This window comes from Orcinus orca, chromosome 15 (genome assembly GCF_937001465.1).
Source record: "Orcinus orca chromosome 15, mOrcOrc1.1, whole genome shotgun sequence".
In the NCBI taxonomy this organism is placed as follows: domain Eukaryota; kingdom Metazoa; phylum Chordata; class Mammalia; order Artiodactyla; family Delphinidae; genus Orcinus; species Orcinus orca.
In genome coordinates this window covers 79,914,839-79,934,701 of record NC_064573.1, presented here as the reverse complement: position 1 = coordinate 79,934,701, position 19,863 = coordinate 79,914,839, and the positions used below count along the sequence as shown (strand labels likewise).

The window sequence follows — 19,863 nt, the reverse complement described above, 5'->3', positions numbered from 1 at the left end:
AACCTATACGGGAAAAGAATCTGAAAAAGAATATATATATGTGTGTGTATATATATGTATACACACATATATGTGTATCTGAATCACTTTGCTTTACACCTGAAACTAACACAACATTGTAAATCAACTCTACTCCAATAAAAAGACATACTTTATTGTTTTGCTTCCTTCACTCAGCATTGTTTTGAAAGTCATTATGTCATTGTGTTCAGCTGCAGTTTGTTCCTTTTCATTGCTGTATGAAAACACTGCAATATAAAAAATTATCCTTTCTATTGCTGATGGATATTTGGGTCACTTCCAGTTTTCCTTTGTTTTTTGCCATGATGTTGTACGGTACTATTTGTACATTCTTGTACATATCTTCTGGTGTACACAATTAGGAGTTTCTCTAAGGTATATACCCAGGAGTGAGTCATAGAAGGTACATATCATAACTTTAGCAAATAGTGGCAAGCTCTTTTTCAAAGAGACTGTACTGATTGATACTCCCATCAGCTATGTATGAATGCCTGTAGCTCCATATCTTTGCAAACACTGTCAGACCTCCTCCCCCATCCCCCGCCCCAATCTGGGTGCATGTTATTGTATCTCATTGTGGTTTTAGTTTTCTCATTTCCTGATTAAGAATGACGTTGAGTATACTTTCGTATGTTTGTTGGCCTTTTGGATTTCCTCTTTAGTGAATTGACAAAGTTCTTGTCTTTATTTTAAAATGTCCTATCATACAGTCTCAATACCTTCACCTATTTGTTGCAGGACAATCAGTCATCGAGGCAGATGGAATTTCAAACTCAAAACACTTGCTGCCTCAGCTGTACCCTATAGCAGAGAACCAGCTGGTTTACCAAAGTAACAAGTACTTCGACCTTAGGCAGGATTGAGGAACAAGACTACCAGGCAGAGCGGCCTAGCTGTCTTCCTCCTCGCAGGTGGCCTGAGAGCGAGCAGGGGACACAGCCCCGGGATCCCAGAGATCCCCAGAGATCCCAGACACAAATAGACGCGCAGTCAAAATTGCATCCTTGTGCTTAACCGCCAATTTCAAACTTCCAAGACCTGCCCTGCCGGGTTTTCCCTCCCCGTTTCCCATTGGCCATGAGTCAAAGGAAGAAACAATTTGATTGGCTATCTCTTTCACTTCCTCTGTCCCTTTAAGGACTTGGGCAGGGCCTAGTTGAGATACAACTGTCCATCATAGGAGCGGGAACGCTGATTGGTCCAGATGTATCTGGGCCCCACCCGCGCCGTTCACCGGGTTCAAATGCTGCGGCGGGACGCCCGGGGCGGAGCGGAGTGCTGACTGGCGGGGTCGGCTGAGCGTGAGTCTGGTTCCCCTACGCCCAATTTCCTCTCCACCCCATTCTGCAAGACCTGGGGAAGGGCCTCCTCCACCCACACCAATCCCGGTTTTCCCTCTCGGAGCCGGCAGGGCGGCGGTTCCGCCCCTAGGGCTTCCGGGGGTCGGGAGGGTCTTCCTAGGCTGGCGGTGCACTGGCCCACTTCCACCAGAGCCGAGGGGTCGGCCAGGCGATGCTGGGGCCAGAGGAATTGTTCCTTTCTCAAGCTTGGTGGGGTCCTGTGTTTATTCTGTCCTGCCTCCTGTCAGCATTACTAGTGGGGGCTGGTAGCGCCTTAGGATCTGTGTGACCTTAATTTGCTTCATATTCTTCGTACCCATCCATCACTCCTACTTCCTGCCTCTTTCACCCTGTTCCAGCCCAGTTATTGTTAGAGAAGCCTAGGTCCTGCCTCAGAACCTTAACTCTGGCTGTGCCCTCTGCCCGGGATACTTTTCCTTCCCCAGTTATCAGCAAGGCTTGCTGCTTTAACGCCCTTGAGGTTTTGGTTCAGATGTCACCTTCTCAGCGACGTTACTCTGACGCCACTGTTACACACACACTGCCATGCCCCAATTCCCCCATCTTGCTCTTTTACTTTTTTTTTTTTGAACCCCATGGCGCTTGAAACCTTTCAACATACCTGTATTGTGTAATTTGCTTATTTTCAGTGATATATTCAGTAGCTATTAGTATTTATGTGCCGGGCTATATGTTTCCCCACTATATGAAGATAAAAGTCCCTGCCCTGGTGGAGCTTACATTCTAAGGAGGGCAGATAAACAGACTTTTAAGAGAGTAGGTCAGATAAGTGTTACTCCTGTTACACTGAATAAAAATCTGATTTTTAATCTCCGTCACCAGAGTGAGCATCCCAAGACCCAGTGGGGGCTGATTTTCACCTCCCTTTCCTGATATCCTGAGGGAGCTCGGGATCTCTCAAGCCCTTCCTGCTCAAATCTGCAGAACACATTTAACCTATCTCCCTTCACCACCAGTGGGGAGATGTTGAAGTTCAAGTATGGAGCACGGAATCTGCCGGACGCTGGTGCTGCAGAATCCATTGCCAGCCGGGCCTCCAGGTTGAATCTTTTCTTCCAGGTAAGAGACTGGCTTGCCAACTTTGCTCACCTCTGTGTGTTTCCTTGGAACCTCTTTGTTACCTTTGCTCTTGTTATAGGACTGAGGCTAATCCAGGAGAATATCCCCTTTGGTGTTTCGTATGCGCTGATAGTTTTGGAAAGGAGCCATTGTTCAGACAGGAGTGGGTGGCTGAACTTGCCCTGGAAGGAAGACCTTTTTTTATGACTTCAGTACTAAAGTTTGTCCTTTTATTAAAGAAAAGTAATTGAACAAAGACACTCTTTTGACCGAAATTTCTATACTTGTAATCTTATAGAAATATAGAAATCTTTTTCATTCAAGGGATGTTTATGGTTTAGATTAAAAAAAAAAAGTTTTGATAAATACCACACCTGTGAAACCCCCTTTCCTCTCAAGATACAGAACATTTCCATCACCGCAAAGGATTAAAACTTAATGTTGTCAGATTTTTTTTCCACGTAGACTTCTAATTCTTTCGTTTCTGATGTAGGTGGAACACCGTTGAAGTAGAAATCCTTGTTTGACTTATGTATTCGTAAGTCAAAGGGACAATACAGATAGTGGTGAAGATTTAGGTTTGAACCCTGGCCCCAGTACTTGTTAGCTGTGTTACCTTGGGCGAGTCAGTTGCCTTCTCTGAATCCATTTTCCGTTCTTTATAATAGAGGTTATAACACCTAATTTACAGAGTTGTGAGGATTAAATGAGATAATCCATGTAAAGTACTTAGTTTCTTGCCCAGCTCTTGGTAAGCCCTTTATAAATGGTAACTATTATTAATAATAAGTGTAGAAATAGTATTAGTGACAGTAATAATAAATTTTTTTAGCAGTCTTTCCTGATCTTTTTCTTTGCAATTAATACATGCTCTCATAGGCTTTTTTAAAAAATTTATTTAATTTATTTAATTTTTGGCTGTGTTGGGTCTTCATTGCTGCGCGTGGGCTTTTCTCTAGTTGTGTAGAGCGGGGGCTACTCTTCGTTGCGGTGTGCGGGCTTCTCACTGCATTGGCTTGTCTTATTGGGGAGCACGGGCTCTAGGTGCGCGGGATTAGTAGTTGTGGCTCAAGGGCTCTAGAGCTCTAGAGCTCAGGCTCAGTAGTTGTGGTGCATGGGCTTAGCTGCTCCACGGCATGTGGGATCTTCCTGGACCAGGGCTTGAATCCGTGTCCCCTGCATTGGTAGGTGGATTCTTAACCACTGCGCCACCAGGGAAGCCCAGTAATAATAAATTTATGTTCACATAGCAGTAGTTATATTTAAGAAGGCATTTTTGTGTGATACCTGTAGGATGATAAATAGTAATACTATTTAATAGTAAGTTAATAGTAATACTATTAAATTTAATAGTATTTAATAGTAATACTATTACATTTAAACCAACTATACTGGTTTAAATGTAATAGTATTTTACAATGTTATATTAGTTTCAACACTAATACGATCTTGAGGACATTTTTCCCAAGATATTGGTATTGGGGAATGTTCAAACAGATCAGAATGGGGACAGATTGAAAGTGTAGGTGGGACCATCCCCATCACCATTTAAGTCATGAGCCATTTTTCACTAATGAATAGTCTATTTTTAACCTCAGCTGACTGAGTGCTACCACTTTTTAGCCCCTTTATCATTTTACTCCCAAACTTTCAACTTATGACAGAATTTATTAAGGCCTTATCATATGCAGATGTGGAGGGAGACAAAGACTTGCCCAGAATCACACAGCTTGTAAATGGCAAAGCCATGCCCAGTTTTTGTTCTGTGGGTATGTAGCTGCTGGGCAATACCGCCAGAGTATGTCAGAGTTTATTAAGTGTGTCTTGTACTTAAATGTCATTTTAACAGCAAGGATTGTGGATAAACCCCTAATTCATCATTTTTTTTTCAACTAATGAGTTCCACCCGGCCCCCAGGAAAGCTGTTATTTGCAAGTGTAGCGTAACCCTAACATTCGCCTTAATATAAACAGGTAAGGATACTGTTTTTCCCCCTTCCAGCTGAAACTGCATTCCTTCTTGGATGGGACTTGAACACAGCCAAAACTCAGATTGGACTTGAACCCACGATCCCTGACTTAGGAGGGGACTTGAACCCACTGTCCTTTAATTGAAACCACTCACCTGGTGTCAGGACTTACTGAAGCTCAGGTTCTCTTGTCTCAGCACAGAAAAGGCAAAGAGTGAGTTTCTTAGCATAGGATGCTTGTGAGAGATACAAACAGCCAACAAGGGAATGCAGCCCCGAGAGCAAAGAGGGGCTACGTATTTATAGTCAAAGAAAACGTGGGGAGGGGAGAAGACCACCTTTTTTCTCATTTTTGGGCAGACATCAAGGCTTATATCATTAGTTCTTCCTTTGACCCTATATGGTCTAACCGGGACTGTCATGGTGCTACTTAAATCATGTATATTAGCAGGAGAGTGGTAACATATACTAAAATATGGTAATTCATCTCAGGTTTCAATATAATGTCCCCTTTCACCTAGTTTCTTTCTCCTTTTACCTATATTTCTGTCTTGGCTACATGCAGAAATGCTCCTCTTCAAGGACCATTAACTTCCTGACTTCGTGTAAAAAGATTCAGAGCCCATATCTATTGTCTCGTGTTTTAGCTATCAGGACTTGTGGCTTTAGTGTACTTGGTACTTGGATGCACCTGGTCTTCCTTCAAGGTAGTATAGGTTGTTGCTAGGTTATTGGATTCTTTTCTTGAGTGGTCATTAGCTTATAACAGTCTCCCAGACTCCCTTAAAATTCCCTCTCTGTCCTTAATCCCCTAGTGGGATTTCGAAACTATTTAATTATCCTACTCTATCCCTATCCCAGCGCCCTTTTAATGAGGTTTGGATAGAGAGTAGCGGTTTTGTTTTCCATTTAGGTAAGTACTTTAGACAGGGTCTCAGTTTCTACTTAACAGAACTTCCCCACAAGCTCTAGGTCAGTGGTTGGCAGACTTTAAAATTTTCGAGCGAGCAAAATTTTACAAATTTGCTGGGCTGACCTAGGTTTGCCAACTTTCTATTTTGCCAAGTAAGGAATGTAAAAAACACACAGAAAAAAGAAAATCATATTATCTTCTTTATTTCATAAAGAAAGGACATTTTAAGAAATACCATGAGAGGAAGGACATCGTTGCAGAATAAAGGACCATTTTACAATTTGAATACATGTAGCTTTAGAAAAGAGTCATCATGTGGTGTTCATCTTTTCTTATTTCATGGCGGACTTGAAAACTTTGTTAAGACTCAGTACTGTATTTGGGAACAGCTGCTTAAACTCATTAAGGAACAGAAGAAACAAAGAATCTTAGTTTCCCAGTTAGTGGCAGAACTCTAAAGTGACAGAAGGGTGACCTTTTGTGACCCAGTGCTTCACAAACCTGGCTGAGGTCTGACTCTCTAGGGAGGCCTTGTTACTAAACATATTCTAAGCTACAAACTGGGAAATTGGAATTCAGTAGGTTGGGGTGGAACCTGAGAATCTGTTTTTTTTTGTTTTTTAAGTGCTCCAGTTCTCCAAGTGATTCAGATGTAGCCAATCTGTTTCTGTTATCCAGTGCTGTGTAACAAACCACTCACAAAGTTTAAAACAACAGTGATTTATTTTGTCTTATGATTCTGTGGGTTGGCTGCCTTCAACTAGGTGGTTCTTCTGCCGGGGTCACTCATGGGGCTGTATTGAGTTGGGAGCTTGGCTGGGGCTGGAACATTTGGGTGCCAACTGCTGGCTGGGGAGCCTCAGGGTTCTACTGACCTCTCTTCTCCAAAGGTCTTTCATTATTCAGTCAGTCTAACCTGGGGCTTGTAATTTTTTTCTGTGGATAATAAGTATTTTAGATGTCATGGGCCTTACAGTCTCTGCTGCAACTAGTCAACTCTGTCATTGTAGCACAGAAGCAGCCATAGATGATGTGTAAATTAATAGGTATGGCTGTGTTCCAATAAAGCTTTATTTATAAAAACACGCAGTGGGCCAGATTTGGCTGACCCCTGGTCTAGCCCAAGCTTCTTGACTTGGTGGATGGCTTCCCCAAAAAAGCAAAAGTAGAAGCTGCCAGACTTCTTAAGGGCTCCACCTTGAACTGGCACATGATCCCTTATGTCATGTTCTGTTGGTTGACGTGAGTCATGGCGATGGCACAGATTCACGGGGAGAGGAAATAGATTCCGACTCTTGGTGGGTGCAGTGGCAAGTGCCTTCAGAGTTAGAGGAACTGTTGGTGGCCGGCTTTGCAGAGAGACCTGCACACAGCCCACAGCTTGGCACATGGGTTTCATTGCTCTAGACCAGGGGTGCAAACTCATGTCTTTGGGGGCCGGGCAGTGTAAAGGAGTCAAGTGAGCCAGATGGCAGAGCTGCGAGTCAGGTCTGCAGTGAAATGCAGACCACATCCGCTACCCAGAGGGGCAGCGCTCCTCAGCTGCAGCTCAGCACCCCCAGGCAGGAATGTGGGGCATTGTTGCCAGATCTGCCAGGGTCTCACGAGAAGCCGGAAATCCTCCCCTCCCCTTTTTTTTTTTTTTGGTGTGAAATCTGATTTTTCAATATTGGCAGATAACTCAAATTATTTTAAATACCACAGGCCAAACAAAACATGTCTGTGGGCTAGATGCAGTTTGCCAGTTTGCAGCTGTTGCTCGAGATCGTGAATAAATTCAGCTTTAGTGCAGTCACTCCATTTACACAACCCTAGATTGTTCAAGTGAATTAAACCGAAGTTATGTCAGCAAACCTCTGGGAACACAGGGAGGAAGAGGCAATCATTGTGTCCTAGTGCAGAGACATGGAGATGTGGCAGGACCAGCAGGGTTCAGAGTAAATGTCCCCACGAGCCTCAGACCATTAAGAAAGAAGGACCTTTTCTTACTCTTGGCATGCTGGTGAAGTTTTTCTCCCGAGGTGCTGGAGGAAGAAGCCCACGGTGATGGAATGTCCAAGTGATAACTTAATGACTGTCAATGGATGTTGCTTTAAAGAACAAGGCCACCGAATTACGTTGTTACTGTGTGTCGTGAGCAGTTAGTCGAGTTGGTAGCTTGCAATTTACTCTGCGTGGATGTTATTGATCAAAGCTTTCATTATTGACAGTGTCTCCATCTGCTGTTTGCTGTTTTTAGGGGAAACCACCCTTCATGACTCAACAGCAGATGTCTCCTCTTTCCCGAGAAGGGATATTAGATGCCCTCTTTGTTCTCTTTAAAGAATGCAGTCAGCCTGCTCTGATGAAGATTAAGCACGTGAGCAACTTTGTCCAGAAGTGTAAGTGTGGGCAACTTTTTCTTGAAAACTGTCCTGCTTATAGAGAACTAGAAGGATGCCAGGGGCGGGATGCGTTTGTGGTCAGTGGGAGTGGGTGGGAAGTCTGCTTTAGACGGACTCACCTTCAAGGTCAGCTTCCACCTTCTGTCTCTGGGAGACCGAATAAGTCTTGGTTGCAAGTGACAGAAACTCAACTCAAACTAGCTTAGGCCAAAAAGTGAATTAAAAAATTTTTTTTATTTTATTGAGGTATAGTTGATGTACAACATTGTGTTGATTTCTGCTGTACAGCAAAGTGATTCAGTTATATATATTGTTTTTCATTATGGTTTATCACAGAATATTGAATATAGTTCCCTGTGCTATGCAGTTGGACTTTGTTGTTTATCCCAAAAAATGAATTTTTTTTGGCTCATGAAATTGATAGTCCAGGGATGGGTCAACTTTTAGGCATGGCTGGTTCCAAGGACTTAAATAACATCCTCTGGCTCCATCTTTACACTCACTCAAAGCTGATTATTCATTAAGCATTATAAGCACAGTGCTTAGCGCCCACAGTATTTAATTTTAATAAATTGAATTTATTGTAATTAGTTTAACTTAATTTATTTTAAAATCATAAGAAAATATGGGTATGCTAATAATGTTTAATGATTCTGGATTATATTCATCTTTATACCAATGCAGTCATAAAAAATATATATATTTATATAAAATATATTTTTTATGGAGCAAGGGACTGACGAAGGCAAAAGTGCCTAGGGACTGTGAAAGTCATGAATCGGCCCTGCCCGCACCTTGTTGTTGTGTTTTATTTATTTATTTTAAAGTATTTATTTATTTATTTGGCTGCACTGGGTCTTAGTTGCAGCATGTGGGATATAGTTCCCTGACCAGGGATCGAACTCGGGCCCCCTACATTTGGGAGCGTGGAGTCTTAGCCACTGGACCACCAGGGAAGTCCACGAATGCACCCTGTTCTCGACTCTCCTTGACTTCCACGTGGTGGGGACGTTGACTGCTGGTTCCCCAGTTTCGTATTTTTTCACGTGACCCCAGTGTTTTTCGACCAGCGGTGATTTTGCCTCCCAGGGACATTTGGCAGTATCTGGAGACAGTTTTGGTTGTCACAGCTGGCGGGGAGGGGGCTCATGGCCGCTAATGAGTGGAGCCCGGAGATGCTGCTAAACATCCTACAATGCACGGGGCAGCCCCCCACCACCCAGAACTCTGGGACGAGCGGGCCTTTCTCTCTCGCCATGAAATCTCAGGGCCTCTTCCTCTCCATACGGCTCTTCTGTGTGGTCTCTCCATGAAGGGTTGGCCAACTACAGCCTGGGATGCCTGCTTTGTAAACAAAGTTCTGCTGGAATACAGCCACGCCTGTTCCCTAGGGCTGCTGTCACATCACAAGGCATTTGAGTAGACGTGACCATATGGCCTACAAAGCCTAAAATATTTACTGTCTGGCCCTTTAAGAAAAAGCTGCTGACCCCTGGTCTACACTCTAGCAGAGATGTCTAGACCTCCTCCATGGCAACTCAGGGTTTCCAAAAGCACAAAAGCGGGAGCTGCCAGGCCTTTTTTGGGCTCAGGCCTGGAAGGGACGTAGAATCTCTTTGGCTGCATTCCACTGTTTACAGTGAGGCATAGGGCCCCACAGATTCCACGTGCCGGGGAACTACGTGTATCTTCCACTGTCTATGTTCATGCAATCCCAGGGAAGATTCTCATTGGCTCTGCTTTGGGTCACTTGCCCACCCCTTGACCAGTCACTGGGCCAGGGTGTGAAGTACTGTGATTGGCCTCATTTAGGTGCCCAGGGGTCCAGGGCACTGTGATAACCAGGACCTCATGGAAAGGGGGATATACATTGCCCAAAGGACCTGGAAGTTTTGAGTGGATTAAACCAATGTATTACTAAGTGACCATTGGTACCCTGTGTGTTCTCAGTGCCCTCATCTGCAAAAAAGGGGGAAACGCATTATCTCATCAATAGGGATTGAATGAGTTAGTGCACAGTCCAGGCTTATCATGTTGCCTGGCACGTAGAAACAATCAATAAATGTTACCCAATAATGACAACCATAAACCTCAATGTTTAATATATTGTGTACCTTTAACTTAAAAATGTACTTGGCGTATTTGTTCATGATTCTGTGTTTGTTTGAATAAGCTCCCACCTTATTTTGTGGAATATTTAAATTCTCAAATAGGGAGTGGGAGGGGAAGGAATTATGTGACAGACTAATTTACTGAGCTATCAACATGCACCTTCTTTAGTCTTGAGATTGCCCTCCGGTTCCTTTAAAGCAGTGGATCTTCTAGACTCATTCAGTGATCAGGGGACTAGACTTAGTGAAACATAGATTTTTCTAATAGAATCCTCTTCCAGGGAGCTGTTTCATATTTTTAAAGAGGCTTCCTGGAGTGTATGGTTGAGAGACTATGACTGGAAAAGGGTGATTGCATTAGTATGCTCTTTTCCCCCCTTTGATTTTCTATTTTGGAATGTAAGCTTCATTTCTCCATGGGAAGAAGGGTCCAACAGCTCTTACTGCATACGTTTCTCGAGTCTTGCCATAGAGATGGAGATTTTCTTCAGGGACTGTTGGAGGAAGTGAGACAGAATAATACAGCCCTGAAGCAGTGCCCCTAGCTTGGGCCAAGAGAGGGCAGGGAGCTGGCATCTGGGAACCAGGGAAGGGCTTTTTGTTTCTTAATTGTTATTCTAGCCCCAGTGCCTAAAACAGTGTCTGGTTCACAGAAGGTTTTAATAAATATTGGTTGACTGACTATTGCTGATGAACAGAATAAGTAGCAAAATCTTAAGTAGTATATCACATATTTTGTGATATTAAAGCGTGATATTAAAACATGCAGACAAAGTGTTGATAATGGTTAAAGTTGGGCTGTTCTTGGTGATCTGACAGTAGCTGAAATTCTACCCTCTTAACTAGGTTCGCTGCAGGCAAGCATATGTTCACAACGTTAGTACTTTGGGCAAAATGTAACTTTAAGAAGCCCCCCCCCCATTGCAAACATGATACAAAGTAATTATTTGCAGCAACGTGGATGGACCTAGAGATTATCATACTAAGTGAAGTATGACAGAGAAAGACAAATATCATGATATCATGTATATGTGGAATCTAAAAAAAATGATACAAATGAACTTATTTACAAAGCAGAAATAGACTTACAGACATAGAAAACAAATCTATGGTTTCCAAAGGAGAGGGGAGGGATAAATTAGGAGTTTGAGATTAACATATACACACTGCTATATATAAAATAGGTAACTAACAAGGACCTACTGTATAGCACAGGGAACTATATTCAATATCTTGTAATAACATATAATGGAAAAGAATCTAAAAAAGAATATATGTGCATAGCTAGTCACTTTGCTGTACACCTGAAACTAACACAACATTGTAAATTAACTGTATTTCAATAAAAATATTTAAAAAATACAAAGTTAAATATAAAATGTCAGAGTGGGAGAAAATCCCTCAAAATTTTTCCTAAGATAACCACTGTTAACGATTTGGTGTGTAGTACTGCAGTTTTTCTTTTGTCCTTATAAATATTTATTATGAAATGTTCAAACATACCTAAAGGTGAAGAGACGAGTGTCGTGAGCCCCCACATAACCAATCCACTAGCTTGAGCAATGAACCCTTTTCCATTGCATGTTCTAACATTACTGTGTTTTAATTTTATGCAAAATGGCTCATATGTTTATAATGCTTTCGCCACTAGGTTTGCTCACCTAGCAAAATATTTACTCGACAGGTATTTACGGAACACTCGCTATGTGTCAGCTTCTGTTTTGGGTACTGGGTTTACAGTAGTGATCAAAACAGAAAAAATCCTTGTTCTTGAAGAACATAGACTCTAGTGGAGGTCGAGCTGCTGAATTCTTTTAAACATGTGCCTAATATTCTTTTATGTGGGTGGACTCTTAGGCTGTTTCCCCTTTCCTACTAACGGACCTCTAGGTTGTTTCTGATTTTTTTCCTGTAACAAACAGCGCTTATCATAAGTATCTTGATATGTATGTCTTTGGAGCATTTCTGTGAAGGATGAATTCCTAGAGATTGAAGTGTCACAATACTGAGTTTCAAAAAAGGAAGCAGTGCACTCATCTGTGGTGGCTTTTGCCTCCTGGGTCCAAATATATATCTGACAAGGTCCTTCTTTGACTGCATTTTCATTCCATGCTTTGGGTCTTTACCTCCCCTCAATATTCAGTCTGCACTGGGCTCAGAGTGGGCAGGGATGAAGGGTCGCTGTGGTTTTGAAGTCACAGAAGTTGCTGGTAGGGAGAGAAGTTGTGAAGGGTTATTTTTTCCACAGTCATAGACATGAGTTTAGCATCTCACCTGTTCACCTTAATAATCCACAAGCCTGACCCTGTCGGACAGGGGAGGGAGTTGGCAGGACACGGCCGAGGCCAGGAAGCCCCAGAGGAAGTTTGGGCAATGGCGCCTACCCTCGGCACCAAAACCAGTAAGCCACTTGGTGTCTTTGGTCAACTTACACATTTGGAGGGCGGACCACAATGAAATCTGTCGTGTGCAAAATGAACCCCATGACGGACACAGCTTCCTGTGGTTCTGAGGTTAAGAAGTGGGGGACCCGGCAGCTGACAGTGGAGAGCGACGAAAGCGGAGATGACCTTCTGGACATGTAGATGGAAACCAATGCAGGCGAAAGTCCGCTGGTGAAAACTGACTTCTGATATGTTCTTTCATTGTCCAGTAAGCAATCCGTAATTGATATATAATTTAAGTCCAACTTGTAACAAGATTTTTTAAACTGGAAAAAAAAAATCCAAAAGCCTTTGGATAACAGCATTGTGATGTGGAATGGTTTCTCAGAATTCTGAGAGCATCGCGATGGTGTTGCCTGCAAGCGGTTTTGTCTCCCTGGGTGATTGAGATGCCTGGTGGTTGCCAGTGACAGACCCAGAGTTATTAAGTTGGACAATGCTGTAAGCAACACAGGGGCCCAAGGCCTAACAGAATCAGGAGAGCCTGGCCTTGTGTGCGAGCAGTGATGAAATCAGGTTCAAGCCAGCATATTTGGGGAATTAATAATTCAAAACTCAAGTACTAGATCTGAAAGAAACTTGGAAGAGGGCAGGGCAGAAAGGCTGGGCTTGGCACAGTGATGTCAGGGCAAAAGGAAAATATCGTGCAGCTTTCAGTTTTGCTTCTGCATGGAATTCTCCCTGAAAGTGCTCTTTCTTTATTTTTTTGTTTTCCAACGGTCACGATGAATTCATGCGGATCCACCCACCCCTCTTGCCTGATTACTCAAGGGGCCAAAAGAAGGTGTTTTTAGGATGACTGTTGAAGTAAGAGATGTGGTTACTGCAGTGATGTTCATCGTATGAGCCTTTGAGCTAAGTTAATTCAACTCCACCCACGCAACAAAGAAAGGGAGTGGGTAACAACAATTAAAATTGCATCGGCTAATTCATTAATATGTTGACAAGTGACTGTGGTTATGAAGTGGCTTTTCCCTTTGTTGGATTCTGTCCCTTTCGCTGTGTGAACAACTCTCTGAGTGATTGTAACTCTAGAGTGTGGCTCCCAGCTTTATCTGGTGCCCACCCACAGAAATGAGGATCATTCCAGGGTACCCGTGGGATTTCAAGAGTCCCTTGGTCTTCACCATGGCACCTTTCTGAGGGATTCTCCAGGATAATTTTGATTACATGTTTCTCTTGTCTTGCTTAGGAGTGTAACCCTCTATATGAGGCAGTTTCCCTATATCAGGCAGGATTGAAGGATTTGGTCAGTCATAACTGTTCCGCTCTATTCTTTTTTTTAAAAATATTTTATTGAAGTATAGTTGATTTACAATGTTGTTTATTTCTGCTGTACAGCAAACTGATTCAGTTATACTTATATATTCTTTTTCATATTCTTTTCTATTATGATTTATCACAGGATATTGAATATAGTTCCCTGGGCTATACAGTAGGACCTTGTTGTTTATCCATCCTGTATATAATAGTTTGCATCTGCTAATCCTAAACTCCCAATCCATCCCTCCCACCCCTCCTCCCCCTTGGCAACCACAGGTCTGTTCTCTATGTCTTTGAGTCTGTTTCTGTTTCGTAGATATGTTCATTTGTATCATATTTTAGATTCCACATATAAGTGATATCATATGGTATCTGTCTTTCTTTTTCTGACTTACTTCACTTAATATGATAATCTCTAGGTCCATCTATGTTGCTGCAAATGGTATTATTTCATTCTTCTTTTTAAAAATTTTTTTATTGGAGTATAGTTGATTTACAGTGTTGTTAGTTTCAGGTACACAGCAAAGTGGATCAGTTATACATACATATATATATATATATATATATATATATACTATTTTTTTTTTAGATTCTTTTCCCATATAGGCCATTACACAGTATTGAGTAGAGTTCCCTGTGCTATACAGCAGGTTGTTATTAGTTCATTCTTTCTTATGGCTGAGTAGTATTCCATTGTATATATATAAACCACATCTTCTTTATCCATTTAGGTTGCTTCCGTGTCTCGGCTATTGTAAATAGTGCTGCTATGAACATAGGGGTGCATGTATCCTTTCGAATTATTTTGTCTGGGTATATGCCCAGGAGTGGGATTGCTGGATCATATGGTAGCTCTATTTTTAGTTTTTCTGAGGAACCTCCATACTGTTCTCCATAGCGGCTGCACCAATTTACATTCCCACCAACAGTGCAAGAGGGTTCCCTTTTGTCCACACCCTCTCTAACAGTTATTATTTGTAGACTTTTTAATGATGGCAGTTGTGACTGGTGTGAGGTGATACCTTATTGTAATTTTGACTTGCATTTCTCTAATAATTATGTTCCACTCTATTCTTTAGACCATTAGAGTTGTTGCAAATCCAGTGATGCCCCAACTTAGTGCTGTTAAATAAATATATGTTAGATTCCAAATCTGCCACCCGTTTAGTCCATACTTTAAACACTGAGAATCTCTCACTGTTCCGCCCCCTCCTCCAATCCCCCAAATTCATATGTTAAGGCTCTATCCCCCAACATGTGAAGGCTTTGGGAGATAATTAGGTTTAGATGAATTCATAAAGGTGGTCCCCCATGATGGAATTAGTGTCCCTGGAAGAAGAGGGACGAGGGCTCCTTTTCTTTCTGCCACATGAGGACACAGGGAGAAGGTGGCCGTCCATCAGTCAGGAAGCGGATTCTCTCCAGGATCTCAGTCTGCTGGCCTTCCCAGCCACCAGGACTTTGAGAAATGCATGCCTGTTGTTTAAGCCGCTTTGCCCATGGGTCTGTGGTGTTTTGTTAAAGCAGTCAGGGCAGATGAAGACACCAACTGAGAGATTGCACTCGGAGAAGGAATAGACTATATGCCAAGAAAAAAGATAGTTGCAAACCCATCCAGGTGTGTGATACGTCAGCTCTGCAGGACCAGGGTCAGGGCTCTATTTGGTTCCTTGGGCTCAGGCTTTTTTTTTCTCTTTGGTAGCGCTGCTGCATATTAAGGCCAGGAAGGTATTTACTGACACGATCCAAGGGAGATAAGACTTGGGCTAGTGGGATAAAACTGAGCAGGACACGTGTAGTCAGAATGGAATGATCTGGAAGTCAACTCCAAAGTCGACTGACATGGGGATCACATTGCTTACATCCCATTATAAACTGATCTAAGTGCTGGTAAGAACTTTTGATCACATACTGCCCTGCAGCCTCCAGAGAGGAAGAAAAGCATGATTTCCGTTCTCCTTCCCCTATTTTCTACGTCTACAGGATTCAAATCATAGCTGCCATGGAAACTGTGCTTTGGAATTTCTGGAGCCCTTAATTTTAACTTAGCATAGGAAAACACTTTTATGCTGATTTTATAATTATTCACGACGACGAGAAAGTGACTAAGTGTCTCCTGACAGCTAGGGAAGACATCGCAACACTTTCTTCTTTCTTCCTTTCTTTTCGCTTTCATAAAGATGCGCGTATTTGAAGCACGTTATGGATCAGGAGTCACTCTTCCGTCTTTTGCAGATTCTGACATCGTAGCTGAGTTGCAGGAGCTCCAGCCTTCAGCAAAGGACTTTGAAGGGAGAAGTGTGGTAGGTTGCGGTAACTTTGCCGAAGTGCAGGTGGTCAGAGAGAAAGCGACCGGGGACATCTATGCCATGAAAGTCATGAAGAAGAAGGCTTTGTTGGCCCAGGAGCAGGTAGGAGCGTTTAACATCACAGCATTTTCCCCCTTTCTGTACCAGCATGTTCATTGCAGAGATGAGGATCTGCTGAATTGGCATCTGGGATGGAGCCAGTTTTCCTCTGCCTCTCTAGTTAATTATGGTGGCACAGCCAGGAAGGTCTGAACACTCTTGAACTGACATTGACTAATTTTGAAGACTGACAAGCTCCCCTGAGTTGCTTTTATAGTTGCATATTATTCAGAACTAACTTGGCCTTTTCACTAATGAATTGGAGATGATCTTTCATGACCATCCCTTGGGGATTCAGAGATGTGCATGTTATGGGGTGAGTCAGATAGCCTTTGCTTTCGTACACATCTTATATATTTGTGTTGTGGGCATGTGTATTTGATTTTAAAACAGGCCTCTGAAGAAATTAAATTGTTCTATGGCTAGGGAGTTGCTGGTTGGAGAGCAGGTGAGAAGTTATCTTTCCTGTTGTGGTGTTTTTCTCTCTTTTAAACAAGGCTGCTGCTTCCAGACAGTATTGATTCATTTGCCTCGTTTCTAGAGAGGTGACCATCAGCCCTGGTGTTCAGACAGCAGTTTATTAGTTACCCATGTTCAGGTGCACATCATGTGTCTGATAATGGACCCAGCACCGTGGGAAGCCTGCAAGAGGAATCGAAGCTCCATGGCTGTTAATTTCAGGGTTTTAGAACAGCCTTGGAAAGTGGAGGTAAAGCACAGATCCGTAAAGCAGGCACTTAGGAGCTAAAGCATCACAGAAGAGGGAGCAGTTAGCAAATTCATGAACGATAGAATGAGGAGAGGTGTGGGTGAGCCAGAGACAGTTAGGGAAGGTTCACAGTGCTGAGAGGGAGCATGGGCTCCGGACACAGAGAAGTGACGAGAATGTACCAGGTAGAAGTGTGGCATGTGTGCCGTTCTGGAGGTGTGAGGATTAGAACGCTACGCAGATGTGTGTGTTTGTTTTTGTTGTTTAAGTGGTTTAGAACGAATAGACTGGGAGATGGGGAGAAATAAGGATATTGGAGTTGGGAGGGGGTGATTGGTGGGAAACCTCAAGAACCCTTTTTTGGTTACTGTGATAAAATACATGCAACATAAAATTTACCATTTTAACCATTTTTAAGTGTACAGTTCAGTGGCATTAAGTACATTCACAGTGTGCCACCACCACCGCTGTCCTTCTGCAGAACTTTTTCATCATCCCAGATAGAAACTCTACCCATTAAATAGTAACTCACCCTCCCCAAGAACTGCTTTTCGGAGTCACAGTTTAATTTGTGAGACGTTTGGGGATCACGTAGGTTTTTGGAAGAAGGCGGCTGGGATCTGGGTCTGAGTACCTAAGTGACTTTGTGTGGTCTCCAGTCAGAGACTCAGGGGAGGGCAGGAAGCTGCTTGTCAGCATCCAGGAAAGCTGTGGCGTGCGTTCAGGAATGAAATGTGGGCAACTTCGCAGAAAGGACAAATGACAGGACGTGGCAAATCATTCGGAAGAGAGGCGTGGAAGATGCCCACTCAGCCACCCAGCACCTAACAACCACCTGTCATCAGGCCACACCTGCTGAGCACCAGTCGTGTCTGGTGTGTTCCTAGGTCCTTGGAAGAGGCCTTAGATGTAGGCTGTGCTGCTTATATTTCAGGTGGGAAATGGTGCATATCAAAGGAAGCAAATTCAGTGTCTACGATACTGCAGGCAAGTGATAGAGACACTCACATAGGCGTGCGTTCCTCCAGGTGAATGACTTGAGATGACCCCTTGTGAGGCGTGGGCTGGGAGATTTAAAAATCACACACACCCGGGAGCTAATTAACCCCACCCACCCATTCCTTACCTGAGCCATGGTGAGGCTTTGGAATTGAAGGGTGTGAGAAGAGAAGTCAGCACAGGGAGTTGGGGGAAGGAAGTGCCAGAGAGGAGGTGAGAAGAGGTAGCATCCTGTGAACAAGACCTGTCGCCTAGGAGAAGCCAGCAACCCCGCCCAGAGCTCCATGAAAACTGGAAGAGGTCCTCAGAGACCATTTGTTTTAATAGAAGCTTCAGGGGTCAGATGAGGCGTCAGTGATAAGCAAGTGAAGGTGCAGACCCTTCTGTTCAGCCAGCCTTCACTGAACACTTTTTATGTGCCAGGAAAACAGAAGGATCAGCAAATCCCACACGGTAGATTTCGGGGGTTGGGTTGGTGTTTCCCAGATGTGTTAGAGGTTAAACTGGTGGTGTGCATGATGATTTTGGGCAGTACACGGACAGAACTATTTTAAAAGATTTAATAGTTCAATATTAACTGGCATATCCAAACCTGGCATTTTCACAGATGTTACTCTTAGAACGAAATGGAAGAAGGTGTATTTAAAATTAAATTACTTGGAAACAGTCACAAATTTACAGAAAAGTCACAAGTATAGTGTGTCAGTCAAGGTTCTATAGTATATATATATGATACATGCTATCTATACACATTGACTATACATACATGTACACATTGAATATACATACATGTACACATTGACTATACATACATACGCATATGTGTATGACTTACCTGACTGTGGGCACTAGGAAGGCTGAAATCTGTAGGGCAGGTCAAGAGACTGGAAGCTTTCGGGCAGAAGCTGGTGATGCAGTCTTGAGGCAGAATTTCTTCTTTCTCAGGGAAGCCTCAGTTTTGTTCTTAAGACCTTTCAGCTGATTGGATGAGGCACACCCAAATTATCAAGGATAACCTCCTTTACTAAATTAACCACCGCCTGCACAACAGCCTCACGGCAACACCTAGATTAGTGTTGGCTTGAATGACTGGGTGCTAGAGCCTAGCCAAGTCGACACACAAAACTATCACATATAGTATCAACAACTTCCTTTTCCTGAACCATTTGAAAATCACTCACCAACCCGATGCCCCATTATCTCCAGGTACTTCAGAGTACATTTCCTATAATAAGGACGGTTTTCCCATGAATGACAACACAACCATCAAAATCAGGAAATCAACCATGATAAAATTACCACCATCTAATCCTCAGGCCCCACTCAGGGTTCACCAGTTTGTTCCATGGTCTTTTAGAACAAAAGGATTCACTTCAGGATCCCACGTGGCATTTAGTTGTCCTGTCCCTCTAGTCTTTTCAGGCTGGAACAGTCCCTTCATTTCTCCCGGACTCTGATGACCTTGGCGACTCTGAAGATTGTAGGCCAGTTATTTTGTAAAATTTAGATTTGTCTGATGTTGCTCATGCTGAGATTCAGGTTCAGGCAGGATTATCACAGACAGAATGCTCTGTTCCTCTCATTGCATCCCAACAGGTGAGTCTCAATTTCAGTTTGTCACATTCCTGAGGATGTCACTTTGGTATCTGCCACACTTCTCCACTGTGGAGTTAACTCCTTTCCCCTTTGTAATTACATACGTATATTTTGGAAGGAGATACTTTCAAACTATGGAAATACCTGTTTCTCATAAAACTTTCAATCCATGAATTTATTTATATCTGTATGGACTTGCATTTTCCTGTCAGTGAGTTACAATCCATTCCTGTCATAATATATTTTTATACTCAAATTGTCCCCAAGTTGGCCAATGAGAGAAAAGGGAACCCTCTTGCACTGTTGGTGAGAATGTAAATTTATACAGCCACCATGGAGAACAGTATGGAGGTTCCTTAAAAAACTAAAAATAGAATTACCATATGATCCAGCAATCCCACTTCTGGGCATATACCCAGGGAAAACCGTAATTCAAAAAGACACATGCATCCCAATGTTCATTGCAGCACTATTTACAATAGCCAGGTCATGGAAGCAACCTAAATGCCCATCGACAGACTAATGGATAAAGAATATGTGGTACATATATACAATGGAGTATTACTCAGCCATAAAAAGGAACAAAATTGGGTCATTTGTAGAGACTTGGATGGACCTAGAGACTG

General features: G+C 42.8%; 1 protein-coding gene across 5 annotated transcripts in view; it reads left to right on the top strand.

Annotated features, from left to right (window-relative positions):
• Window positions 1-1,254: 1,254 nt before the first annotated feature.
• The window catches only part of CIT (citron rho-interacting serine/threonine kinase), a 171,901-nt gene continuing 153,292 nt past the window's right edge, over window positions 1,255-19,863 (top strand). For 3 of the 5 annotated variants that reach the window (XM_033399983.2, XM_033399980.2, XM_004276745.4), the window contains exons 1-4: window positions 1,255-1,322; window positions 2,339-2,441; window positions 7,563-7,704; window positions 15,761-15,936. In XM_033399983.2, the coding sequence (XP_033255874.1) occupies window positions 2,346-2,441; window positions 7,563-7,704; window positions 15,761-15,936 (414 nt within the window). In that variant the 5' untranslated portion in view covers window positions 1,255-1,322; window positions 2,339-2,345. The remainder of the gene's footprint in view (window positions 1,323-2,338; window positions 2,442-7,562; window positions 7,705-15,760; window positions 15,937-19,863) is intronic. The other 2 variants (XM_033399979.2, XM_033399977.2) reach the window with 1 other exon arrangement.